At 35.5% G+C, this 27,887-nt stretch overlaps 1 protein-coding gene across 8 annotated transcripts in view; it reads left to right on the top strand.

Moving 5' to 3' along the window:
* GPHN (gephyrin) overlaps positions 1 to 27,887 on the top strand; it is a 624,681-nt gene that overhangs the window by 408,263 nt on the left and 188,531 nt on the right. For 2 of the 8 annotated variants that reach the window (XM_065872422.1, XM_065872418.1), the window contains one exon: positions 356 to 427. The exons of the other annotated variants lie outside the window; for them this stretch is intronic. In XM_065872422.1, coding sequence (XP_065728494.1) covers positions 356 to 427 — 72 coding nt within the window. The remainder of the gene's footprint in view (positions 1 to 355; positions 428 to 27,887) is intronic. 8 annotated transcript variants of the gene reach the window in all.

Here is a 27,887-nt window from a genome sequence, read left to right as displayed (position 1 = left end):
AAAAGTGTGTTGGGAAAGGCAAATTTCATAATTTTTAAATGTCTTTATTCCATATTTCTACAAAATAGAAAATTGTAAAGTGAATCTCTAGGGGTTTATAAGGATAGTTAAGGTATTTATTTTCTCTAACACTTTGGGGAGAAAAGAGGCTTTAATTAAAATAAAATATTCTCTTCCTAGTCACGGTTTATTGAGCATGTATTCTTGCGCTATACAAAGATCTTTGATGTTTTGAAATGTTTGCCAAAGGCAGTGAGAAATGTATAATGCTATGATCTTATTTTTAAAAGGAAAAAGGAAAACTGAAAAGAGACCAAGTTGCTTTTTCAATTCATTTTCTGATGTTTACATGTAGCTCCATCGAAAGCTGGAGGAGCTCAGAGATCACCTAGAAGGCAATGTGAAAGGATACTCTCTCAGAGTAAATGTACGATTTCACCCGGTGATTTTTTTTTTTTTTTTACCTAAACTTCTGCTGACTGGTAATTCCAAATCTGATTGGTTTGTCCTCTCATCTCCATCTTTTTTACTTTCTGTCTCTTTTCTCCCTATCTCTTTCTTTCTTTTCTAACTGCAGCTTCATGCTCACATTTATGAAAGAAAGATTAAATCGGCATAGAAGACCTTTAAGCCACACTAACATTGCATTTGATTTAATAGCATTCTGGCTCCAGTGCAAATTAAAACCTTTTTTTTTTTTCAAAATCTGTGTTTCTTATACAATTGTATAATTTTCTGACGATCGTTTTATGAGACTTCATTTGGAGCTTTTCCATTTACTGTGTCTTCTGTCCCTTGTTGGATGTGTCAGCAGGATTATAAATTATGGGCTGGATCCAAGTGATAGAGCCTTGATGTTTCAGTTTCAGTTGTCAAGGAAGGTATTCAGTGTTAGAGTCTCAGTATAGGTAATCTGGCAAGTAGATACATCTATTCTGAGTTAATAGACGTCTCTTAACTCAGACTCCTTGGGAATAACTATAAGATATCATTTTTTGTCTAAAAATAAGAAAATTAGGTAGTAAGAATCTTCACTATGAACACTATTATGTAACATCTTACAAATACTTGAGATAATGGCTAATATACCCAGGACAACACTGAAGGAGAACAATACCTTATAGCCACTCAATACTGTACATACGTCATATAGGCATACTAACAATAGTATTTTTTGTGACTGATAGTTCAGACTCAGAATGCTTGGTCCTTCTCCTGAATATATCTTTTCAAGATAAAGGAATTAAAATCTCTAAAATGGTACATGGTATAAATATGGTAGAAGAAAAGCTAAAATATTACAGTAAATAATTGCTGTCTCTATTTAACCTTGATCCCTATTTCTGAGGCTTTAAAAAGAAGTTCCTATGAAACCTAGCCCTGGTTTACTTCTCCCGAGATTATTGTCATACATTTAATTCATATTGCTATAATAATTTTGTTATGAAGGATAGAATAAAAAATAATAGTGTTATGAAAATTCTCTGGTTTCTTAGCTTTGTTTTTAATTATATACTATGTGTATTTTGTATATCTCGTCATTAAATTTCTGTTGACTAAAGTTCAAAGTTTTTTAATAATATCAGTCTTTAAATTCTGATAGCTAAACAGAAAAGGAAATTAATACACGTCTCATTTTTCTACTTCTTTCTTTTGAGCCAGTCCTTCTTTTCAGTCATATTCTTAGAGAATTTGAAAAATTACCCACAATCATTCCCAGAATCTATCCCACTGTTTTAAAAAAAATAAAAAAGATTAGTATGAATTTTATGATTAAATCAGTCTAGATATATCTGGATATCATTCTAGAAACTCCTAAAAAGATTCTGATAATGTGTGTTTTAGTGCCACACTCTTCCCTAACCAGTCATAAAAAATGATATTATTTTTCTTTCAGTGAAACCAAGACCAGAAAGTTGAAACTTGCTAAGATCTATATGATAGGGAGTTTGTGTTAGATTAGGGTTAAATTGAAATCTCTGTGCTTTGGAAATTGGTTTTCTCATGCCACTCTTCAATTTCTTTTTTTCAATACCTGTACTGCGTGGTGGAGTACATAATAACTAGTCTCAGTGTCTTCATCTTTTGTTTCATTTCACTGGGTCACACTTTGTTCTGATTACCTTTCTCTAAAAAGATTGAATATAAGGTGTATCCTTCTAAGATTCCTGTTAACTAGAAAAGTACAGAAGAACAAAAAATATATTGTCAAAAGGCAAATAATAGTATTTTCTCTACAGAGTTCAGCTAGGAAAAGACACAAATCAAAATCTTAGCCGAGGGCTTCCCTGGTGGCGCAGTGGTTGAGAGTCCGCCTGCCGATGCAGGGGACACGGGTTCGTGCCCTGGTCCGGGAAGATCCCACATGCCGCGGAGCGGCTGGGCCCGTGAGCCATGGCCGCTGGGCCTGCGCGTCCGGAGCCTGTGCTCTGCAACGGGAGAGGCCACAGCAGTGAGAGGCCTGCGTACCGCAAAAAAAAAAAAAAAAAAAAAAAAAAATCTTAACTGAATGTTCAGTGTCTCTCCTTCCCTTTAATTCTTATTGCCCCAGAATGCCTTAAAATATGCCTTGTATATTAAAAATTGTTGTTTAGAAGCAGAATAAAGTTATTCTAAGTACCCCACACGCTATATAAATAAATTTCGTTTCTAAAATGAGATAAATTGGCATATAGTGACCATTCCATTTTGTGAAAATTTATTGTAGGTGTCCACACAGAAGAGCAAGTATATGAATGCCTTTTAATTCATTGAACATCGCTAAATATTTCAGTAAGATGACAGGTTCAGAACCATGTTGCCACTTAAATATCTTATAGTTGAAGAAGGTGAGACATCATTCAGAAGTTTGGGATAAGAATTTAATTAAATTATTCATGTTTCAATTGGTATCATCTATATGATGTATTATTTTTTAGAGGACCTGCATTTTTATTTATTACTTATAATCAATGATATAAAGTAGACTTTTATTAAGAGGTAATTTTTAGAACAGTATTAAATTTTATTTATTTCTCATATGAAAACATACTTTTTAATTTTACATGGACTCTTCTATAGCAAAAAGTAGGATGCATTCGATTCTTGAATTCTAAGTTAAGAATGTATCATCTTTTTCTATACTTTATACAAAACTGAAGTATTCTGAACCCTAAATGAGTTTTTAGTAATTTTCATCTTGTACCTAAACACAGTTTGCCTAATTTAACTACTGCAAAAGTAACTACAAATCCTTAGATTGATAATGTGCTGAGAACAATGATTGAAGAATAAAACCACATAAAGGAAAAAATTAATTTTCCATGTAATCTAATGCATGAATCTAGTAGGAAGTATATAAATCAGACAAAGAAAGACAAATACTGTATGATATCACTTATATATGGAATCTGAAAAATACAACAAACTAGTGAGTACAAAAAAAGAAGCTAACTCACAGATATAGAGAAAAAACTAATGGTTACAAGTGGGGAAAGGGAAGGGGAAGGGGCAACCTAGGGTTTAGGGATTAAAAGGTACAAACTATTACATATAAAGCTACAAAGATATATTGTACAACACAGAGAATATAGTCAATAGTTTATAATAACTGTAAATGGAGTATAACCTTTAAAATTATGGCTCACTATACTGTACACCTGTATTTACATAGTATTGTACATCAACTATACTTCAATAAACAATTAATTAAAAAGTAACGCAGACAGATGATAATTGGAAAACATAAGATAATGCAAATGAATTCCTTTAAGTAATGTACATCAAGGTAAATTTATAAAATTAAAGTTAATTCATTAAAGAGCAATAGGGCCCTAGGAAGCTTGAATGTTGAAACATTCAGAAAAAAAGTAGATAAGTACTCATGAAATAAAGACAAAAAGAAAAGAAAGGAGATGAATAAAAATACCTCAAAGCCACAAATTTTTTATTTTCACTCAGTCTATGTAATATGATGATACATTTCCATTCAGCTACAAATATATGCAGGTAGGTTTGGGGTAATCAAATATGTTAATTTTTTAAAGGCTTTAACAAACAGTAAAAGGGAAGGTGACTTATGAGGACAGATTATTGGCACATAAGTGAACTAAGAAGAAAGGTGATGAAGCAGAAGGAATATGATAATTATAAGTACTTGCTATGCTAACACAAAAAAGGGATGGTATTATCTGAAGTGGAAAAAGTTAAGGGAGGAGTTATCACTTGACTATATTTTTATTAAGTTTAAGAAAAATGTTTGAATCAAGCCAGAAAGTAATATCTTTTGAAGTGTAGTTTTTAAATGTTTAATAATTTCCTGAGTGCCAAAATAAGACTGGTATGAAATGGGGTAATACAAATAATGAGTTAGATGGTTGTGATTTTATGTCTTTCAAGATTAGTGTCTTCATTCCAGCTTTAGTTCTAAACTAACTCATCTCATATTGTTGATGAATTGTCTTTGGGTTTTTTGCACTTTTTTATTAATTAAATTAATGCTATAACTCAGGAGTCAGCAAACCACAGCCCTTGGGCTAAATCCTGTTTCTCTTTTGTGGGCCCGTGAGCTAGGAATGATTTTTGCAGTTTTAAATGATGTGGGGGAAATCAAAAGAATATCATTTTGTGACATGTGAAAAATTATATGAAATTCAAATTTCAGTGTCCCAAAAATAAAGTTTTATTGAAACACAGCCATACTCTTTCATTTGCATATAATCTGTGGTTGCTTTTGCAGTACAACAGCAGTTGAATAGTTATAACAAAGACCATATGGCACATAAAGCCTAAAATATTTACTATCTGACTGTTTACAAAAAAGTTTGCTGACACCTGCTAAAACTGGTTAGTGTGTCAAGGCGACATTGACAAAGAAATTATTATAATAGAGATTGTGTGAAATTATCATCGTTTTACAAACTGAGAAAAGGATAGCTGCTTATTTTTTCTGAGGATGGTTTCGGATCATTCTGCATGGAAGCATGCACTTAAAAGAGTTGATCCCCTGAAATTTTCTACCTTTATGTTTTTATTCTTCCTTTTTACACTGTTTATTCTGTGCTCTTCGAATGCCAAGCACACAAGGTAAACTCACTATGGAATTACATTAAACCCTTCAAATATAGAACTATCATATGGATAAAGTATCGATTATAAATTCATCTTCTTTGGGGAGCCCCTTACAGAGATTTAAAGATAAATTCCACTGTTGCTCTTTAAACTTATTTAAATATTTAAATGTGTTTTTAGAGTATTTTTATTTAAAAATAAAAATGTGTTTTTAGAGTATTTTTGCTGTACACATTGTATTTTTCTGTTTATTACTTCCTTGCATCTTAATAAAGATATTTCCCCTGAAAACCACGATCAAATTTTGATTTCTGCTAAATTTCCTACTTGACCTCACCTAAAATCATACCTTCTATAGGAAATATCGTACAACTAAGAAAGGCACCCTGAAGTGATCAAGTAATACATCATATCTTAATATAGGGCTTAAGAATCTGAAAGTGTCTACATTGAATCAGCCTACTTTGATTGAGGTGAGGAAGAACTACTGGAACATTAGTCCTTAGATGAATAATCTTTTGGTAGCTTTTAAATGAGTAAACATCAATTTGTTTATGTACTCTACTTTCTTTAAGCAAATTTCAGTGTTTTTTGGTTCTTGTATGTAGAACATTGAGCCTCCTGAGTCTTCCTTGTTTGACATTTACTCATATTAATAAAATGTGTCTTCTGCTTTGAACCATCTATTACTTATAAAATTGTCTGCAGTAGCCTAAGACATCATTTGGAGTGGAAGTGACACATCTGTGAGGTGTTTAATGCTTACTGTGGAATTGCTTTCTCAGAATTGACATTAAGACAATAGGGTACTAGTAAAAGATCTCCTTGACAAGTAAATTTCCCTAGTAATTAAAAATGGAAAAGTGAGGGGAAAAAAAAGACAAGGCTCAAACTATTTTGAAAGATAAAGTTTTTCACTTTTATGGGTATAGTTATAGGAACAGAACAAACGTGCAGAGAAAAGCTTTCTTAGAACTAGTATCCCGCTAAAGAAAATCAGATATGTATGTGGTTGAAAGATTTAATTTCTTAATACGTATAGAATTGATCATATTTTAGAAACTACCTCATAGTAACTCATTAAGTGGCAGTGATACATTTTATCACAAATCTTTGTGATGGTAAGTGTAAAACCTTCTGAATATTATTTCATACAATTCAGTTTTTGAGGATAGAAGCAAAAGATTTTGTATATTCACTTATTCAGTAAGCCATTATTGAGTGCCTACTATATTCCGCTCTGCTGGTTGCTGGAAATACACTTAAAGAACAGATCAGATAATAAGGACATTTCTGATTTCTCCACTGTGCCATCTTCTTTACCTTATTTCCCTACCCTAACTTTGTATTTTGGAACTTCCTGAAGAATTTCTAACTAGAAAATGCATACTTGAATATTTAGCTCACATGGCATTCTGACAACATAATGAAAGAAGAGGCCACAAAATTGAATGTGGCAGTGTGACAACCTAGAAAATAAGAACAGGCCAGGAAATTATCAAGTGAAAGTCATGAAGATTAAACATGGTTTTAAGTATAAAATAGTTATCACAAAAAAACCAATGAAACAGTCTGATAAAAGACAGGTCTGGAGAAGAGTTTTGTGGTTAAGTTTTGAAAATATCTTTTTGGTGTTGCTACTGGCTTATTTGTTTATTTAGATTCAGTAATACTGAATGGATTCAGTAATGAGAATGGAATAGTAGGAACAGGAAATTAGAATCAGAATACTGATCTGGCTTTGGTGCCCTCTTTAAAGAGTAATATGAAAATGTACAATAGAGTCATTCTATAAATAATCTCACATGTAGTTTGCTAGTGTTAAGACTGAGATCAGTGTGGTACCATAGGAAAAAGTGACCAGTGTTCCACTTTCCTGTTAACCTTAAAAGAGCGTCTTCTGAGCAAGATCATACCAGATTCTGATCTGGGGAGCCATCTCCATCATGGATTTTTTTTTAAGCCAGGTATTTTTTTATCACACAGTTCTCCTCAAATAGTATGAACCTTGAGATTTCAAGCTCAAGTGTCTCTTTATAAGGCTGTTTTATTATCTGGCAAATGTGTTGGTGATGGAACCTTCTAAATTTCTGAGACCCTTACTGTGCTATCATTTCCTCTTTAACAGTGTTTTCTTGTCCCCACTGCAAAACCAGGCTCAGCTTCCCTCGTGCTCATCTACCTATAGTGTATCTGAGGTATACTTTGCACATAGTTTACTTACATGGTCAACAACATGCTCACCCTCACCATTTTTCTTATTTTATTTTCCTTTTGCCTTAATTTATTTTGCCTTGCACTTTGCACTTGGCTGAAAGAGATGAAGGGACCAAAGGGGAAAAGCTAGCTGTTTTATGGGGAAACTTCTATATTTTCATACAGCACTTTTTTCTGAGTAACTTTTCTTTGGCAGTCCCTGTATCAAATTGAAATGGTTAAAGCCCAAACAGCCAACTTAATTGTTGCCACCACCTTAATTCCATAAAGATTCCTTTGAACTGGGTAATTTGTTGTTAAACTCATGTTGGCTAATGGCAAAGATTCCAGTTTGCAGAGCTGTGTAGGTCTGTCTCTGGTAGCTGAAGGTTTACATTAAATTAGTAACAATCCTGTCCCATTAACCATAGACAGAGGAAAGCCTCCAAATCGATTATTAAATGAAAATTTAATATGATTCCCCTATTTTTATGTAAAATAGAAGATTCACTCCCTTTTAAAGAACTGATTAGGTTACTCAGGAAAATAGTCTCCTTGATACTTGTATAAGGTTCTTAAAATCTGGAAAAGCTTACCACTCATGAGATTCATGTTCTTTTAACAGAATACTTTACATCAACTTCGACCTATGTTATTTGCCTTTTCAGAGGTTTAATTTCTTATTCTTACAGTGTTAAACCATAGCATAAGTGGGTTTTCTGGTTGTGTAAACCAGGGTCCCTGAAATATCACTAACAGGCTCTGAATATCCTTTAAGTCAACTATTCAAAGCAGGGACACTATTGAATAGCTAAGAGAAAAGAGTGTATGTACCTCAAAATATGACTAGTAAATAACAGGCCTTTAATAGCCTGTGAATTTTAAGATCTTAATTTTTTACTTTACAGACATATTTCTACACATATTCACTTTGTGCAGGCAACTTTAGCTACTAATGCACAGTCCACTATTGTCGGCGTAATTCTGATCACAGAAATAGCTCTGAATTTCATGCAAAAAACAGAAAGATGGCACTGTCTAAAATACCAGGTAAATGTATGTAGAACCACAGGCAGAATATCATCTTCTGACTTTAAAACTTTATAAAAAGCCTTGAAAGGAATATCATTGCTAAACCTGTAGCTTCACAAAGTTGAACTTATTGAGTCAATAGAATTAAAGCCATCTTCTTTAATTTTTTCCTTTGCAGCTGTTACAAGTTTTTTTTTTCCTCTTAAAACTGATTTTGTGGAGAATTGATTTCTTCTTGAAATGTGTGTTTGTAGGGAGAAAGGAAGTAATGAAAGGGAAATGAATTAACTTGTGATATTAGCAAAGACTTTTGAAAGAGAAGATTGGTATCATCTCATCACCGCATTTTCCACAGGTGTTTTCTTAATACCCCAGGATTATGATTCCCAGTGTAAAAAATATATAACCCATTTCTTTCTGCCACTTCATCCAGGCAATTCTCCATTTCCCATGAGAGTGTTTAAGAAGTTTACCATTGGCATCATCTCCAATCACAGCCTACAGCATCCATCAGGGTATTACTTTCTCTGTGACAGCATGTTTGCAGGAGGGCTCTCAGGTTGGAATGCGGAACTGGTTTCTGGGGAGTCGGGATTGTGGCCTTTTCTCCATAGCACTCAGCTCTTAAATGAACTCTGGCTTCACCTGGGTTTGTTTCTTTCATTGTGACACATGAGCTTTTTTTACTTGTCATGAAGTGTGTTTCTCCTTTTGTCATCTGTGGTAGGGTTTCTATATTTTATACTCAGTGCCACATTTCTGTGGACTCCATAGGTGGTGTTTATGTTTAATTTATGAAGCTGTAATGACCAATACAGTGAAGAACTCCTTAGGGAATCTAACATTCATGGTGTCCTCTTTACAGAAATAACCTTGCATAATTGTTTCCTGTTTCATTTTAATTTAGTAAATGATTGTTTCACAAAATTTAGACTACAAGCCTTAACAGTTAGAATTTCAAGGAATGTTCTCATGTTTCTATTTTTCATATGGAAGCCTCTTCTTATTTATTTTATAGCATCACTATGGAAGTAGCCAAACCTTCCATGTTTGGCTTCTCTTCTTTCCCTCACATTTACATCATTTTCATTTATCTCCACTGCTGAAGAAATAAATTCTCCACTCCCTGATGTAGCACACTGATTTTACCAATTTCATGTCACTATCTTCTGTGACGTTCATGAGACCAAAATAATAAGCCTTGTTCAAAAATTAATCTATCCATGAGATGTACAAAAACAAGATCATTTCTAACCTTACCTGGCTCAGCAAATGTTACTCCATGTAGTTGACAGCCCCTTTGTAAAAAATACAATTCTCTTACTATGTGACAAGCTCTATGTTTGACATCTTATTTATCTTATCTCAGTCTTTACTACAGCTCTGTTTGGAGAAGATATTATTGTCATCCTCATTTTGCAGATGAGGAAACTGAAGCTCAAAGAGGTTAGAGGGCTTCCCTGGTGGCGCAGTGGTTGAGAGTCCGCCTGCCGATGCAGGGGACACGGGTTCGTGCCCTGGTCCAGGAAGATCGCACATGCCGCGGAGCGGCTGGGCCCGTGAGCCATGGCCGCTGAGCCTGCGCGTCCGGAGCCTGTGCTCCGCAACGGGAGAGGCCACAACAGTGAGAGGCCTGCGTACCGCCAAAAAAAAAAAAAAAAAGAGAGAGGTTAGATACCTTGCCCAAAGTCGTAAAATCTGCCAAGTGAGTAGCAGAAAATTGTTTTGTCTTAAAAACCATGCTTTTCACTTTTCAGGAGTTATTAAAAGTCGTCAGCTCTCTGAATGGCATGTGGTAGTCTTGTGTTTTCATAGTACCTGGTTCAGGTTGATTATATAGTTTTGGATTTTATCTTATGAAAGGATACAGGTATTTCTATAAGATATGAAACTTTAATTCAAGGAAATATTAGAAAGACATTCCTTTGTGTAATTTATTATTCTTATTTTCCTCATATTTAGTCATTTAATAAATATTTATTGATCACCTACTATGCCTTACTTAAATATAATCCTCTAGCTATTTCTTGATCTTTGGAATTGGCTTCACATTTAGAATGTATAAAATATTATGAATGTAATGAGATCAGTGGCTCAGGTTGTACACTAATCATCCCTTCAAGCCAAGTTAAAAAAAAAGCTGGGGGTTGGGGGAACAGGGGAACTCACCTTCCATATCTCTAACTAATCTTCAACTTTGTTCCAACAGTGTTCATTTTTTTAAATCCTTTGAAAAAATTGCTTCAGAATTCCCTTAGCTTAAACCAAAGCCAGAAATAGTACTATCTCTTGGTAGAAATAGTGTTCTTTCTGACTTATTTGAAAAGCTGGAGTATATACTAGATATGTCTTTTATGATTTGTAACAGTATCTAAACAACAACAACAAAATTAATAAACATTGAACCTTTTGAAATCTTGTTTTTAATGTCTTAGATTTCCCAGTAGCAAGATTGATTTAGATAATTTGAGATTTTGACGCTAAATTCATTTTTCCTGTTCAGTGGACAGAGACTGAAACTTAATTATATTTTTACTTAATGCTTAAGGACGTTTAGGGGACTTCCCTGGAGGTCCGTACATCCACTGCAGGGGGCACCAGTTCGATCCCTGGTTGGGTAACTAAGATCCCAAACACAGTGCGGCCAAAAAAAAAAGAACTTTTACCTTTAACTTTTAAAGAAAAGGAGGCATTTTTAAATTGTAGCATGCAAAACAGTTGCCATTTGAACTCTTAACCCACTATTAGCACACCAATTCTAATCTAAACAAACCTTAATTGACTGACAATTTTGAGCTTATACAAATGGAAGTTTTAGTTGAATTGCAGATAGGAGATTCAAGGAAGGAAGGAAAGGAATAAAACTTGACTTTAAGCACTGTAGCATTTCCTGTTTCAAAAGGAAAAATGGGACCAATTTTTAGAACCAACAGGGCCACAAAATGTTTAAGCTGGAGGAAACTGTAATAAAATATTCATAAAATGAATATACTGCAAGATAATCACATAAGATTTTCTACTTTACAAAATCTCCCTTAGAAAATCTTTATTTCTTACTTATTTCAATATAGTTGTCTGGGGTGTTCCACGTTCCTTTCTCTCTTATCTGAATTATTTTCATGCTGTTTCTATATAATAGTTGGAAATTTGGAGATAGTGTAAAGAGATCTGTTAGAAATGTATCTTTTGAAAACACTGCAACTACTCTACCAAGTTTCTTAACTAATACCTCTTTTTGGAATCTTTGAAAATGAATTGGGGAACCGCAGTCCCGCGCGCAGAGGGCAATGAGGCTGGCGCCAATGGCCGGCAATTCGCAGCGGGAGCGCGGCATGGAGGGGCTGGCCTAGCTGGGGCTCGTGGCCCTGCGTCGTCTGGTTGCGACGTGGGTCCTGCGCATGCTGCGGGGCGGCAGCCACCGGGCGGTGAACGCCCGAGGGGCCAGGAGGCGAGCCGGGGACCCCAGGCGGGTGTGGGCATCATGTCCACAGCCAGCGTCCCCGAAGCCGCGCTCGGGCCATGATCACTCGGTGAAGCTGCGCTGCGACACCGCGGCCGACTTCTTCCCGCGCTGTGAGGAACTGTGCGCGCTGCAGGGCTCGGTGCCTCTGCCCGCCTTGTGCGCTTCCCTGCGGGAGGCCCTGCTGGACTTAACACCGACCGCCTCCGCGGGGTAGACTGGGCGCCGCTCCTAAGCACCCTCTGCCCTTGATCTGTATCCAGAGCTTCTTCCAGCCATGGCTGGGCAAGACAGTTATTTGTCAAGGTGTAAAGAACTCTATCACTCTTAAGACAGTAAACTTCACGGGGTGTAATCTGACATGGCAGGGAGCAGATCACATGGCCAAGATCTTAAAGTATCAGACTACCAGAAGGCATGAAGAAACCTGGGCTGAGAGTCTTCGTTCCAGGAGACCTGATCTTGACTGTATGGCTGGTTTGAAGCGCATCACTCTGAACTGCAATTTGCTCATTGGTGACCTGGGTGCAAGTGCTTTTGCAGAATCTCTTAGGATTTGTGGCTTGGAGTACCAGTGAATAACTTCTCCATCAGTGAAGGAACCATCCAAAGATGCTAGACAGAAAAAGAGAACTATAATTTTGGGAAGTGGTCAAAAAGGAAAAGCTACTATTAGAATTGTGGAGCCCCAGAATAGAAGCAAGATGAATATTCCATTCCACATTGGCAACACCAAAGGAGATGATGCTTTAGAGAAAAGATTTCTTGACAAAGCTCTTGAACTCAGTATGATCTCTCTGAAAGGGCATAGCTCGAGAGAGGCTATATTCATCTGTGTTAATCACTGCTCTGTTTCCTGAACATGCCTATAAAACATACTGAAGAAGGATGCCTGAAATTTGACTTTTAGAAATTAAAACTCAAGTTAAAAAGTGAATGACGAGCTTCCCTGGTGGCGCAGTGGTTGAGAGTCCGCCTGCCGATGCAGGGGACACGGGTTCGTGCCCCGGTCCGGGAAGATCCCACATGTCGCGGAGCGGCTGGGCCCGTGAGCCATGGCCACTGAGCCTGCGCGTCCGGAGCCTGTGCTCCGCAACGGGAGAGGCCACAACAGTGAGAGGCCCGCCTACCGCAAAAAAAAAAAAAACAAAACTTTGAACCAACAATGGCTAAGAATGAAAGGAACTCAGACCTGAATATTTTTTCCTTTGTCAAGCACAGAGAATATGGAAAAAATGAAATTGGGAAATTGTTTTGCTCCTCGTCCTTTCCTCCTTTTTGGTCAGTTACCTTAGTCGTCCACCTCACTTTGTATTTCTAGCCTGGCTTCAGAAAGACCTGAATTTGATGAACTACACACTGTTGGAGTAGTAGATTGCTAGAAGGAACCAAGATCCAGACGACCTTAAATGGCGTCTTCATGGAATTATATTCAAGAAGGATGGTCCAGCCAATTTCCTCACTACCATTGTGAAGGGAGTTCCTGTTTCTAAGAAAATGGACCTATGTCCGACTGACACAGAAGATGGAGATTTATCCCAGTGCATTTATATGTGTATATATATTAAAATTATGTATATATATATATATATATATATATATATAAATGCCTAATGGAAATATCTCAGATGGTCTATTTTGTGTTTTTTCTTTAATTTTACTTATAAAATTGTAACCATTTTTTAACTCAAAAGAGGAGAACCTTAAAAATTAAAAACACATTCTCAGTAGTCTAAGGTTCAGAGCAACTTGGCAGAGAAAATTACTGAATGGTTATATAACAGTGCTGGTATGCTTGGCTATTGTAACACTTTACATTTGAGTTTCTCTTCCTTGAAATTACAAGAACTATATGACTCAAGATAAAGATTGATAATTAGGAATATTCTACTTGCTTTTTATATAGCCCATTGAAGAACATTTTGATTATTTGGAGGTCATAGGAAGGTACCTTCATGATCTAATTTTTGAACAAGTAGTGTTACAACACAAAGCTATGACTTAAAATTAAAAAGGAAATTTGAAATGAAAAAAAAAGAATTGGAATATTTAAATTGTTTGAGTCAAAATAAGAAAATTAAGTACATATTTCTCTCTGACATCCAAATAAGTGACCAGCCATAAAGATAGTGGGAAAGCACATGACTTTCTCTTTGACAGGGATATTTGATACATATAATCAAAACATTCTTGAAAAAGAATTGGTTGATAATTTTTGACAAAAGACAATGGGTACTTCTTTCTACTTGGCCATACATTCTTAAATTTCCATTATAAAAAAGATTTTTGAAACACATTATTGTAGTTGACACTAATGAATTTCTGCTTATCCTCATATATTGCCTCATATACTCAGGTCATTTGAAATACAAAAGAGGGTCATCAATGGAAATAAGAAATGAGAATTCTAAAGTTTAAGATGAGGAAATATTAATGCTGTTAATATGAGCAGGTGAGTTCCCCTGCTCACCATCTCCCCCCAGCTTTCCTTAACTTGGCTTGAAGGAATGAACAATAGTGTACAACATGAGCCATTGATCTCATTACATTCATAATATTTTACACATTCTAAACGTGAAGCCAATTCCAAAGATCAAGAAATACTAATGCATAGATAACAAGTTTAGGAAGTTTTTGAGGTAAGTGTCTTAAAACTAAAATATAAACTATATATATCTCTCTTTGAGAGAGAGAGGAGATAGAGATATATTGTCTTGGTCCAAACGCAGGTTGGAAAAGAATTTCCAGACACAAAGCAGAATGTAAAGAAGGTAGAATTCATTAGAGGGAAGGGTTGCTGCCAGAACAGTGGGGCCGACTTCCTAGTAGTTTGGGAGAGTCGAGCCCGAACATGCGCTATTGATCAGGTTTTATAGCCAGAAAACAAAAGAATGGTCCGAGGTGAAAATTTCATTTACTGATTGTTTGAGGCACATATACCTTTCTTCTATAGGGTGGGAGTGGGACAGGCCAGACTCCTTTCCTTATTTGGGACAGGTCCCATTGCCCAGGTGGGCTCAGGAATTTCGTAACCATCACAACATGGTGGGGAGGGTGATTAAGAGTCCAGTAAGGGGTGTAACGCTTAAACGTTTTCAGGCAGGGTCGTCCTTTGTCCTTGAAGCATCATTGTTCCTGGAGCACCACATATATCTAGATAGACAGATAGATAGGTAGGTAGGTAGGTATGTAGATTGGTAAAAATCTCTTCTTATGTGGAAATCCAGCTTTATGCAAATAGATTAGCTTATTGTCGTGATGTTATCATTCTTCCTATGCCATAGAGAATTTACAAATACAATAGATTAATTAGAGTTATCGATAGTTAAAGCCCAAATAAATGTTAGCTTGTTAGAATATACACTAAAGTGACATAGCTCACTTGCATTCATACTTATATTTCCAGTTGTTGTTTGAATGTTTTTTTTATGATTTCAAACTAGTATATCCAACTTCTATCTAAATCCCTTCTATCATGTTCTTAAAGTTCTTAGATCATGTTCTTAAAGTTTCCCATCATAGAAATCTTCTAGTTATTTTTTACCCTTCCTTATTTTTCATCTTTGACAGTGTGCCATTAAATTTTGTCATTTTTGTTATTTCTTCCTTTGAATTATTCTTACTTCTAATACATACAATGAACTTTGTAGCCAGATCTACTTTCAAATTCTGGCTTTAGTAAGACAAGTAATGAACTTGGTGTGTCATATAGAAGTCACTCAAAAAATATTTGGGAATGATGAGTAACTGTTTAAACAAATAAATCAATCAACTTTTCAAAGGTTTATAAAAGTTTCAGCATCTGAGTGTCAGGAAGAATTGATAATTTATGTAAAATCTAGTAGAGTACCTGGGATATAGTAAGGATTAAATAAACATAAGTTTCTATTTTAAGCCCTAATCACCTCAGACTTAGATTACAGTAGTAGCTAAATAATTGGATTCCCTTTGTATAGTCCTTCTTCCCTCTAATGGCAGACTAATCTTCCTAAGCACTACTTTAATTCCTTTTAGTTCCCTGATTGAAAAAGCTGTAATAGCCTACCTCTGAGTTGTATCAAGGGTAGATGCCTCTCTGCCTCTCTTTCAAAGTCCTTCATACTTTGGCCAGCCACTGTTTATCTAGTAGTAGTCTCTAGTGACCAATTCCTCCCAGTTTACCTAGGACTTCCCTCATTTTAGCACTGAAGTACCATGTCCTGGGACTGTCCCAGTTTTAAAACTGAAAGTTCTGCATCCCAGGAACCCCCTTAGTCCCTGGCAAACAAGGACCGTTGACCACTTACTCCCTATCATGTGCCTACCACTCCAGTCAGGGTGAACCTTCTTGTCATATTATGCTCCTTCTTTCTTGTTGGCCGTTATGTGTGCTAGCCTGTCTCCCTGAAATGCCCTCCTCCACTTCGTAGCTCCAGTCCATACTCCTCCAGAAAGCTTCCTCTACCAACTCCCATTCATCCTAATAATCCTATCAAGGGAATTTCAGTTGTGCTTCTAAACCCTATTACCCTATATTGTTTTTCCTTTTGCCTATTTGACTGTTTTTCTGCTATTCCTTACATGTTGATGATCAACTTGATTAATTCCCAGATTCTCTTGATTTCATTTCTCACTATATATCTACACTGTCCAAAACAATAACCAGCTGCTCCATATGACTTTTAAATTTAAATTCATTAAAATTAAATAAAATTTAAAATTTTCTCAATTGCAACAGCCACATTTGAAGTGCTCAGTCACATGTGACTATTGGCTACCATATTTTAAAGTATAGACGTAAAACATTTTCATTATCACAAAAAGTTCTATGATGCTCTGCATGCTTCTGAGTTATCTCATAATCAACCATTTTTATTATTATGATCATCACCATCCATCATCATTATTATTCTACTTACGGTATAGCGCTTACTTTGGTCAGGGATCATTCTAGGAGCTTCACATATATTAATATTACATCACTATATAGTAACTACCTTGGCATCAACTCCTATTTACAGCCCAGATCTCTCTCCAGAGTTATAAGCACCTTGTACATAACTCAACCCCCAAATTTGTACCTTCATCCACTATTTCAGTATATGACACTACCCAATCACGCAGACTAGAAACCTGGGAGTTATATCCCTTCTAACCAATCAGACCTGAGTCTTAAAGATTCTGCCTCTTTTGTATCTCTAGAATCTATGCCCTTCTCTCCAGAACCTCGTTCAATTATTTAGTTGGATTTTTCATCTGGATTACTAGATTAATATCCAGACTAGTTCCTCTACCCTCATAATTTATTCCATAAATATCTCTAATCCATCTTCACATGCTTACCAGAATGAACTTTTTAAAATGTTAATGTAATCATTGTCATTCCACTATTTAAAATATTTTCAGTGGCTCTCCACAGCCCTTAGGAATTGGTCCCTACCTACATCAACTACTCCTCTTACCACTCCCTATCATGGTTAAAACTAGCTTCAGCCATGCTTTTTGCCATTTCCCAGTTGCCAGGATCCCTCAAATCTGTGAATTGCGCTAGCCTTTTTCTCTGACTTTCCCATCTTTTCTTCACCCAAATTATAATTGTCCCTTAAAACTGTGCTCATATATCCCAGCTCCAGGAAACCTTTCCTGATAACCTTCCCCCATTCCCCCCCCCCCCCCCACCATCTGCGTTAGGAGCATCTCTTACATATCCCCATAGCAGTTTGTACTAAATTCTATTATACTACTTATCATGGTGTATTGTAATTGTATGTTTTACTTGTCTTTCTGTAATGAATTGTGAACTTCTGGAGACCAGAGGCTGCTTTCTTTTTAACCTGTAATTCACAGGCCAGATTAGTGTGGGGCATACAGCAGATAGCAAGTGTAAGTTGAATGAATGACACTAATTATGCCTTAATTGCTATATATATAATATTCACTTTGTTATTAGACTATGAAACTTGGTTGGGTAAAGACATTTATTTAGCTTCTTTACCCCATCTAGCACACAGTAACCATTTAATAAACACACATTACCCAAATTATGAGTTACAACCCAGTCTCAAATATCCCATTATATATGTATCAAATGTCCCTAAGATTTGTATGCATTCTTCTAATTCCCTGAAGCACATATTAATCTAGGTCAATGCTTCTAAAACATTTTAATTCTACACTGCCTGACTGTTCCTACAGTCTACTCTAATATTCCACTTTTAAATAAATAACAGGGGTAGCTGGCCCAATTTTTCTTCATTGTGGCTCAAACAGTATCAAACAGTCATCCCAGTCTCTACAACTTTAATTCCTTGTTGACCTTGAATGTTACAGGAGGGAAGAGTCTCAAACAATAGAATTGACTTTCTTGCCCTATTATTGAAACTTGAAGTTTACATAGAGCAATGCAGCTTTGTTCTCTGTGACCGCAGTCAGTCTCCTTGACATCCTGTTTGAAAACCACTGGGAACTAAAAGTCTATGAAAAATCACACTCTCGTAAATTCAGATGGGAATTCATATGGGAATCAGAATCGGTACACAAGCAAAAAAATAATAATAGAAAGTTGAGGTTTATTGTTAAGTCAGTAAGTATTTCTTAGTTAGCTTTCAGCAAAATTGTAGTCAGAATCTAATGTTACTGATTGATAAGTAAGTTGAATAATCAGACCTCTGAATAAAGCTTCTTCATCTATTACCAAGACACAAAGGGAGTACTGACAGGCAATTTAAGTCAAAAGAAGGCTCAAAATATAAATTTCCAGTGGCTTTTGTACTCTGTAACCAATAGTGAGGGAAACTGACACCAAAGTGATTTTTACTCCCCATTGGGCTCATGCCCATCATTCTTTTCCTTCATGTGCCCTTATGCACCACAGGCCAGCATTGTGTCTCCATTTTTCTTTTTCTTTCTTAACCCAATTGTCACTTCTGTATAGGAGGTAATACCAATGCATGCTTGCACAGCTTCCTGTAAATTACAGAGGTTTAATGAATTCTGAGCAGTTCATGACCATACCCTGATGTGGTTCATACCCATAGATTTACAGACAGGTTTGGTTTACCACCAATCCTGTTCTAATTCTTAAAGATTTTGATAAATATCTTCTTGACTACTAGCAATGTAAATTTTCTTTTACTTGTTTACAGAAATATGCATTTGGATACAATGGAATATATAGCTTGGACTTCAGCAAATAGAATTATCAGTTTTCTCTAGTCACCTTATTTTTCCCCTTTGAAAAGCACTTCCTTTCTTAGCCAGAGTTCCTCATCTAAACCACAGTACAAGAAGTGACTTGTGTGGCTATTTTCTAAAGCTCCTGTGAAGATGGTGCCATTCTAGATTCATAAAAGAGAAGTTAATTCATTATATACAATGGATGTATAATGCATCAGGGCTTAATTCTCTCCCAGAATTGAAAAAGATATAGTAATTCTTTCTTTGCTTTTTAAGTAGTTCAGTGCTTCCTGAAGCCATTTGTTATTTAAAAACATACTTAAGGGCTTCCCTGGTGGCGCAGTGGTTAAGAGTCCATCTGCCAATGCAAGGGACACGGGTTCGGGCCCTGGTCGGGGAGGATCCCACATGCCGCAGAGCGGCTGGGTCTGTGTGCCACAAATACTGAGCCTGCGCTCTAGAGCCCACGAGCCACAACTACTGGGGCCCACGCGCCTAGAGCCCGTGCTCCGCAACAAGACCCTGCTCACAGAAACTAGAGAGAGCCCCTGCGCAGCAATGAAGACCCAAATGCAGCCAAAAATAAATAAATAAATAAAAATAAAAATTTTAAAAACATACTTAATATTTCTTCTTTGGGAATTCTCCCTGTTGCCTTATTCTTTGGATACTAAAATCTCTAAATAGCTTCATGCTTAGTGTGTGAATTTAAGAGTTGAGAGTATGAGGCCGTGTTTTCATTTGAGAGTTTTTTTAAATAAGCTTTTTAATTTTCTGGAAGAATCAAGAACTTTAACCAGCCTCTTAACATATTCCAAAGATGTTCATGCTTTGGCGGTAATTATTGTTTTATTGGTTGTCTCACAGTGCTTAAAAATCTGAGATTGGGCTAGATTTCAATCCCAGCCCTAGATTTGAAACCCAGCCCTGCCTCTTACTAGCTTTGTAATATTAAGCACTTGATTGTAAACTTGATTAAGTTAACTTGTCTGCACTTCATATTTCTATAAAATGGAAATGATACCACTTTAAGGACTGAATTGCTAAAGACTGCTTGGTGCAGTGCCTGATATGAATAAGTACTCAATAAATAATAATAATTATTATTATCAATACTGGTTATTATACTAAAGGCCTAAAGGTAAAATTATTTTTAGTTTGAACTAACTCTGTCAGACATATTATACGCTACATTTGTCACACAGTAGAATGTGTTTTGCATATGGTTTTTAGCCACAATCTGACTAAAATATCAAATATTATTAGCTTCACTGTCAACTTGACACAAGTTAATGTCAGCACTTGTGCTATTCCTGCCTTGCTTCTTTTTCCTAATCATTATCAAGTGTATTGAAGATGATATATATGAACATATATCTACGAGATATATCTTTTTTCATTCAATGAGTTGACTGTCTTCTCCAGTTTTTATCTTATCTCTTCAAAATCACTTTCCTATTTAGTGGCTGGATTATTTATGCACACACACCCCACCTCACTGAAGATTATGGCTAAAAAGAATAGCACTTTTTATTATAATTATTATTTTAGGGTAGGAAAAAGTTTTTCTTGACCCCCTTAGGGTCCCTGGTTGGATCTGAAAATTAAACTGACAAAGATTAACAGGAGGAAGCATACAAATTTATTTAATATAAGTTTTACATGACACGGGAGTCTTCATAAGGAAATGAAGACCCGAAGAAATAGTTAAATCTAAGTGTTGTTATGCTAGGTTTGATGAAAAGGGGATAGTCACAGAGAAATATGATGGGGCATAAAGTATGAGCTTAGGGTAGTAAACTAGAAGAAACTTAGTAAGGCCTGTTCATTCTTATTCTTCTTGGTGTCCTTTTGTCTTGGAGAAAACGATGCTCCTTTCCTCAGGGTATAAGGAGGACCCCTCTTGTTTGAGGGTGTTTTGACCTTTTTCAGGGGAGAAGGGCAGAGGAAGGACAAGAGACCTTCTTGCTTTTGCCATCTTCTCATACTTCTTCAGTTTTATTCAGTATGCAAGATGCCATGTTTTGGGGTAGCACGTCCTGAACCCCATCATTATATTATCCTTAAATTCCATTATATGCCATACTCTACAGACAGTCACCAACTTATAAGTGGGGCAAAGCAGTTTCCAATGAAAACAACTTTATAACTGGTTACCAGATTCCTAGGCTAGTTCTCAAAAGTTAATATAACCCTTAATAAGCTGAAATGGTGCTACGGTTTAACTGAATTGAGGGTCAAATAGACATATATGGATTAATGTAGGAATCTATGTACTATATGTAACATTATTTCTTGGGAAAATGCTTTTTAACCTCTAACAGAATCCAGCTTACTCCAAACTAATTTTACCCTGGCAAATTCTGAATGGCAATAGGATCTTACATTCTGTTTTCTTCTTCCAACAGCTCAGATGGAACATCTTCTTTAAAGTACTCATTGTAGTGGAAGGTAAAGGGGAAGGGAAACTGGCAGTTTGGGGCAAGGACTTCTCCCCAGCACCATCAGTCGGTGTTTGTTGAATGAATTTATAAATTGAATGTTTCTATGAAGGGGTTATGCCTATATAGTTAAGTTTCAATAAGCTTTCTATAGTATGGTATTATTATTTTCTAATTCCTCTTTCTAGTGAATGCTGATTTTTCTGACTTATTAAATGCCTTCTGTGTCCTTAGTATCTTGTAAACAAGCTATAGGTCTTTGAGCCAGCTGAGCAAAGTAAAACAAACATATGACTGTGAATTAAAAGAGGTGATTTCTACTGCGTGGTCTGTTCACGAGAAAACTAATATATGAATATTATAATGAATGTAGCAAACAGGATTTTTTATCCTGTTAAAATATTAATGGTATAATTTTAAAGGAACTGGACTTTGAGTATCCTGTATCCATTTTGCTTTCTACATGAAAGTTCAGTCATAGTGCCAAATGCAGATAAAAAACATACTTAGAGCTTGAAAGTCTATAATGCATCTTGATGCCCTGAATTAATGTAAAAATTGTATTTGATATGATAGTTATTTTTACTTGATTGTTTATGCTTCCAGGATTATTGCAGACCCTACCAGTAGGTCACAATTAGTCATCTAGTGTCTGTTGAACATCTACACTGCAGAGTAGATATTACCATATTAAGTATATAGAGAACATAGCAAAAATTAAATATGGGGCCTCACTTAAGGATTTTACAAATTGGAATATTGTCTTTTTTTAAATCGTATTCTATGTATTCAGGCTGTGGTGTTTGAAAATATTACTAGAAAAAAATGCCTTTGGCTTGAAAATTAAAGCTCTTCAGTGTTAGCATCAAAAAAAATCCATAGGAAAATTATCATTTTGAGGTCCTGTGTTTACAAAATAGTCATGGGGGAATTACTCAAAAATTTACGAAGTTATCAGTAAGTCCCAAAAAGGAACTTGCATAAGGTAGATTTTCCTAGAATAGATTTGAGTTCTTGGGATCTTATTTTATAACTTTAAAAATGCCATATTTCTTTAGGCCACACAGAGATGGTGTCAGTTATTCTAAATTGGTGGTAGGTCTTATTTAATTTATTTGCAAAGTACGCACCTCTTTGGAAAAGAGAAATAAAAGCAAAGCATGATATTACATTTTATTTCCATTGCTTATGGCAAATTTTCACCCCTTAAATGTTCTCCTGTGCTCTGCTAAGCTATCTGACACATTGGAGTGGTATAGGAAGACAGAGGACTCCAGTAAACATTATAAGTCAGGATGAATAGCATATGCAAAGGAGATATCATTTATGAAAAGGAATTTGATATGTTTTTTTAAGTCTACTCAATTGAATTTAAGGGCATGTTTTGAATCCTGTGGAATCCGTTGTTATCATACTGATAGTCTTTCGCGTGTATTTTAGGCACTTACCTGTGTTATCTAGTAACACCCTATTTTACAATTGCAGCTATCATTCTCCAAAGTAGATTAATCTATAATATTCACAGTCTTGTTAATCCTATGTGTACTATGTCTATTATTCAAGAATTTTTTAATGGTATTCTTTTGTCTTTTCACAGCATCTCTCATTAAGATAGAGTTTTCATTTTATCCTCATTTTTAACAAGAATTACATAATTTGGAATTATAAAGAACTGTTGAGGGTTTTTCCACAAGGCACCCTATCATCATCAGTAGGCTAAGCTAGAAATAAAAATGGATAATGTATGGTAATACTCTTTCCATTAGCTTTTAAAAGTTCAGCTTGTGTAATTACATGTATATAATGTCAGAGTATTTCATAGGTATGCACATTTATCATATTCACTTACTTCTCTTCAGCTTAAGTATTTCAGGAACCCAGATTCATGTTTGGTTTTTCAGTGAGGTATATTTTTTTATCCATGAATAAGTATCAATGCATTGGATGATAAATTGTAATTACATACAGCTTTTTAAATATATGTGCTTATTAACATTTATCAATCTACCTTTTAAAGTGCTTTTGACTTAGTTTCCATGTGACTTATGTTATGAAACATAGTAATGTTATTATATAAAATAACATTATTTTTAATATAACACATCTCGATGTGTATTATGAATAGGAAAACTAGAATGGCATATATCCCTTGGAATTGAGTGGGGAGAAAATGTAGGTATGTTGGTACTCAAATGTTTTGCCATTATAAGAAATTAAAAAAAAAAAAAGAAACAGAGAAGTGGGGGGCAAGGGGAAGGGAAGAAAGGGAGAGATGGAAAAAGGAAACAAGCCCTAGTTTTTCATTCCCTTTTCTGCCTCAGTATTTTAAAAATCGGTCACTTATTCTAACTTTCCCATATTAAATAGTTGCAGAGCATAAGGAACAACTTATAGAACAAGGTGAATTCAGAAAGACCTTAAAGATATTTTTAGATTCATGTTCTATGAAACCCTGAATGGAATTCAGATTCATATGAACTTTTATAGCCACAGTTTTCAATTATATTAGCAATTTTCCTTGTTCTATTTCTGAGTCTGCCTTAGGGTAAGAAAAGAAGGGTCTATTTTTGAAATTTTGTCCTTGCCATTCTGCAGTCAGTATTGCCTACAGTCATAAAAATCAGGCTTGCTGCTTTTTTTTTCCCCCCCTCTGGCAACTTGCTGCTATCCCAGCACACAGCAATTAAATCCAATTCTGTTTGGGCTGCCATGCCTAACTTTTTTTGTTGAGAAGCATGGCATGAACTAATGCATGGCTCTTTGAGAACGCTGCTGTGTATATCTGCACTGAAAGAAAACTTCTGTAGCAATCTAGCCCTTTGAATTTAGTATTAAAGCTGCAGTAATTAATGATGAGCTCCTGTACAGTGCTTGACAGAGAAGGGAATTCCCCAGGAATAAAAGTGGAAACTGAAGGAAAAAATGATCTTTTGCAGTCAGATGCTGCTAAATTAGTCGTTAGTACTTCTCATCGGAGGAGGTAGGCATCCTTTCAGAGCATGCACATGAGTGAGAGAGTAGGAAAGAGATAAAAGGATGCCATTGAGAACTGAAAGAGGTTGTATAAGGAAATGTTGGGTCAATTCTTAATCTAAAATATTTGGCTCAAGAGTCTGAAGTAGTTTGGGTGAAAATGAGACTGGTTTTAATTATCTTGCCACGAGATTTCACAGCCTAATCATCCAGCATTAAATATACTGAACATGACTTAACTCCTTCATACCATGACAGTTTCAAGCTGTTTTTGTAAACAACCTTATAATGGCCTTCAGTATTTTAATTAGGAGCATTGGTTTAATGATCAAGTGATCAGCACCCTTTATTAGTTCCGTTAAGCATTTGTCTTGTTTCATATATACATTCTTTCTTTACTAGAAAATAAACTAGACACTATTTTTCCAAGTGGAATAAACCTTCCTTTTTTCCTTTGATATTACAATTTGATCTTGAAAAGATGGGAAGCAAGTGAATGGTCCTGAAATTGGGCATTTAATCTTTATATTCCTAAACAATTTTTCTGGGCATGAATTATTAAGTTTTACCTAATTTATATCAGGATGTTCTCAAATAAATGTAAGTACAGAAATTGAACCATGCAACTGTCAATTACTCCAACCTTGATATGTAGGTTAATGAAGTTTGAACAAACAAAAAATGTTGTATGACCAGAAGTTCAGAATCATCTAAATTGCCTCCTTTAGCTCATTTCCCTTTATACATAACAAGTTTATCTGTAATCTCCCCAGTTCATCTGTTTTAGAGCCATGTAGCACAGTTCAGGAGTTCAAAGGACAAGTCAAAATAATATTGGGTTATTTGTTCAACCTTAACTGCCACCATATAGCAAGGATCTCTGTAGCCATTCTCACTATTACAGGTCAGTGATAGTAGCATTTCTGAAGCGTTCATTTAGGTACCACTCTTTCAGTCCACCTATATCACTATCCTTTCACTTGCAATTATCTGTCTTTCAGCATAACTGACCTCTGTTTCAAGACTTTGGTCTGAAATATTCTCCAGCTAGAGTTACCTACTTGGGCTTTGCTTTACCAAGTCATTTATCCTGGTGGATGTGGTCATACTGTGTCATTGTTTTAAGTTGTGTTTGAAATCACTTTGGTTTCCTTTTAAATATCCCATCCACAAAGAGAAATTTTGCTACTGCTCTTAAGATTAGTCATGATGGGGCTTCCCTGGTGGCGCAGTGGTTGAGAGTCCGCCTGCCGATGCAGGGGACATGGGTTCGTGCCCCGGTCCAGGAAGATCCCACATGCCCCAGAGCGGCTAGGCCCATGAGCCATGGCCACTGATCCTGCGCGTTCGGAGCCTGTGCTCCTTAACGGGAGAGGCCACAACAGTGAGAGGCCCGCATGCAGCAAAAAAAAAAAAAGATTAGTCATGATGTGTTTCAAAATACCTATTTTTTTTTTCTTACACACACACTTCTTTAAATTTTATAAGCTATGACTTTTGACTTTAAAAGACAGTTTCAGAGCAGGGATGATATTGGTGGTGTTAAGGTCTGCCGTGTGTTTTGAAGGTTGACGTAAGAAGTGTGAAGAGGAGAATAATCTCTACGAATCCTCATTCCCTTATTTATTACCTCATTTACATTCATCCACCTTCCTAACGCAGTTCCCTACACTTCACTCTTTTCTGTGCTGCTTTCCCCTTTCCTTGTGTGTGTTTTATAATAGAAATTACCTGCCTTTATCTAGCTGTTTCTTGTTTTCCTTTCCATTTTCAGTGAAAACCCATCTCAGCCACTGAGAATTAGAGTATGAACCTTAATGATTGTTGTTAAAATGAATATGTGTATCTCATTTTGCTATAAAGGGACAAAATAAGATGAACATACCTGCTCTAGTGTTTAAATATGGTGACTCAACCATATACTGTGCCTCAATTCTAGGCCAACTAGTTCACAGCAGTCTAGGAGAGGTAATCTGGATGAAACTAGCATAAATGAATTAGATATAACATCTCTACAGGTAAAATTTCTAAGTCTAAAATACAGTGATCCTGTGAAAAGACTATAAAGTATTTATGTGCCTTTTTCAGCTTAGATGAGTGAAAACATAATGCTAATGAGTCCAGGTTTACAATTTATAAAACCAGTTAGCTTCACAGCTGTTCTATGATTATAGACTCTAAACTAATCCTAAGTATCTTATCGCAGATATGTATGCAGAGGAAGGACTGAGGAAGTATGTGTTGATGGTTCAAAATAAACCTATCAGCAATTGACTGAGACTGACTTGAACAAATATTATAATGGTCAATCTATATTATACTAAGAGGTTTGAATTTTAGAATTTTTTAAAAAATCAAATGTCTATCATTTTCTATGACAGTTTCTATTTTCCTTTCATTTTCAATGACTTTTGTCTTGTTTTTCACATGTTCAGTAAAGAATATAGATAAGCAAAGAGGGAGGAAAAATCACCCATGAACTCTCCCATGTTAATTGGTATTAACATTTAACAGAAAGAAATAACATGGATGGTGAGCTGAAGAAAAGAGAGGAGAAAGTAGGGAGTTCTACAGAGACAGTAGAGTAAATAAGCAATAAAGAAGCATGTATACAAGGAAGAATTATTATTTAAGAATTCCCTATGTGGAAAAATTTTAAGAACAGCTAGTAAATAAGAGATTTAAGAGTTGGAAAGCTCTGATGGATGCATTTCTGTGGAGTTTTGAGTTGATTGTGATTGTATTCCTCATGTAACAACTGAGCAATGCAAGGCACAGCAAAGCTACCTGAAGCAATCCTGAGAAGGGTTGAGGGAGTAAACTGGCTAATGGTGAAACTATCAAGGACAGTGGTTGCAATTTAACAGCATTCTCAGTACAGTGTATACTTAGTAAAGAGAAAAGAAAATGATGAAAAATATTTGGGTTGAAATCATTGGCATTGGATATTTTTAGAATAAAGAGGGCAAAAGGGTATCCAGATGATCCCAAATTCTAAATGTAAGAAATCTAAGCCAAAGGATTTGAGTATGGACAGCATCATGTCAGTGTCCTTTGGTAAATCAGTCCCCTCTTTTCTTTTTTTTTTTACAGTTCTCATTTTTTAATGAAATATTTCAAATATATAGTAAAGAATATAGCTGACAAACACCCATACACTGACTACCTCGATTTAATAAATATTAAGGTTCTCTTTCCCTTAGGAATTTTTCATGACTGAATCTTGACAAGATAAGATTTATATTCAAACTGAGTTTTCACTGAACTTGGATGAAAAAGAAAACTACAAAAATGTGTGTGTATTAAGACTTGGAAGTTATATTTTTCAAGTCAGATTTTAAAAAGAATGCAAATTTCATATAAATTCCATTTTTTCAATGTAGTAAACTTATTTTAATATTACAATCAACACAAAAACTGAAGTCCATTTAAAAGGGACTACAGTAGGTATTTCATATAATCTTATAAGGCAAAGTTATACACTAGGGGAAGAAGTATCTAAAACTAAACTAAACAAAACTAGAACTCAATTAATAGACATAAATTCTATTAATAGTTACTCCCAGGTCAGAAAGTTATCA

This window comes from Phocoena phocoena, chromosome 2 (genome assembly GCF_963924675.1).
Source record: "Phocoena phocoena chromosome 2, mPhoPho1.1, whole genome shotgun sequence".
NCBI lineage: Eukaryota > Metazoa > Chordata > Mammalia > Artiodactyla > Phocoenidae > Phocoena > Phocoena phocoena.
This window is presented reverse-complemented; position numbering and strand designations above follow the sequence as displayed.